The sequence below is a fragment of the Aplysia californica genome, unplaced genomic scaffold (assembly GCF_000002075.1).
Source record: "Aplysia californica isolate F4 #8 unplaced genomic scaffold, AplCal3.0 scaffold00334, whole genome shotgun sequence".
In the NCBI taxonomy this organism is placed as follows: Eukaryota; Metazoa; Mollusca; class Gastropoda; order Aplysiida; family Aplysiidae; genus Aplysia; species Aplysia californica.
The window spans coordinates 521,242-522,553 of NW_004797604.1; the positions used below are offsets into that span (position 1 = coordinate 521,242).

General features: G+C 41.0%; 1 protein-coding gene across 1 annotated transcript in view; it reads left to right on the forward strand.

The window, feature by feature from the left end:
* LOC101852106 (outer dense fiber protein 3) overlaps window positions 1–1,240 on the forward strand; it is a gene marked incomplete in the record, with an annotated part of 13,455 nt that extends 12,215 nt beyond the window's left edge. The window contains 1 exon segment of the mRNA XM_013085009.2: window positions 17–1,240. Coding sequence (XP_012940463.1) covers window positions 17–112 — 96 coding nt within the window.
* Between the last annotated feature and the right edge of the window lie 72 nt (window positions 1,241–1,312).

The window sequence follows — 1,312 nt, forward strand, 5'->3', positions numbered from 1 at the left end:
CCCCCTCAAACCACAGGTATGGTACCACAAGAACAAGCAGCCCGAGTACTCGTTCGGTATCAGACACAGTCAGTACTTAGCTCCCTTGATCGTGGACCCCCAGGCGGATTAAGCTCCCCTGCCTCATCCACCAATCAGCGCCCTCCGTGGGGAAGCAAGAATCTGTATACTTGGACTTTGCCACTCATGATTTTACCATCACCCCTTGCAGCCTGATTACTTGTAAAATCAAGTGGTCAGTTTCCGACATTGGACTATAAATATATACAATGGCCAATCTTCGGACACCGAGTCTTTCGCTCGGCCTATTTACCACAGATCTACACACGACCTCATAAATTGTCAGAAGGAAAAGAGAGGAGTTTTACTTTTTCTTAATTAGACGTGCTTGGCTTTGGCGGCTTTCCCAACAGGATAAACATTGATTTTCGAAAGTGTGAGATTTAGATTTCGGCTGGATCTCAAAAACTGCAGGGGGTCCAGAGATGCGAGGAGGGTTCTGTTCTTACATCAGCACATCAACAAGAGGCGCCAACACAGAAGTGGAAACCTGACCAATTACAGCCATTCACTCAAACACAGAATGGAAATCATGACCACCCACAGTCGTTTACCCACGGAAGTCCAAAAATGCTCAAAAATAATTCAATCGAGAAGTACTGAAGTCAACCCGCTATGTAATAAAACTATGTTATGTCATGCTGTTAGTATTTCGTTTTCTTCATTCCAAATGTGCCGACTGTTTTGATCAATATATTGTGTGTGTTGTTATTTCGATTATTTCACCCCGATGTGGAAGTCTCATTTCTCGCAGTGTTACAGACGCCTTCACTAAGACACATACGTGTCCAAACTTAACGCCTAAAGATGACGTAAATATTGCAAATTTGCACTGGTCAACAGTCTTCAGTGTGTAGTCAATAGAGTGGCCATGCAGACAAGCGGTGCCTTTGCAGCTTTGGAACTATTCAATCTTTGGTAGTACATTCATTCCTATCCATAATTTTATCTACCTTTGACTCACATAATTAAATGTGGCATCTCATCGACAAAGTGTTTTTTTCTCTAATCTTTTTGGTTTGTACCTGAAGGTTGATATTATATCTAATCATATTGATCAGATTTTGATGTGTAAGCACTCACTTCAAAGCTGACATTTCACCAGAAAGCATTTCATGTAAATAAATCTGCTGTGTAGTATTGTACCTACTTTTATTTGCATTAAAATCAGTTTCATCAATACAGCTTTTTTGTAAATCTACCTAGAAATCACAAATACTCTCTCTCTCTCTCTCTCTCTCTCTCTCTCTCC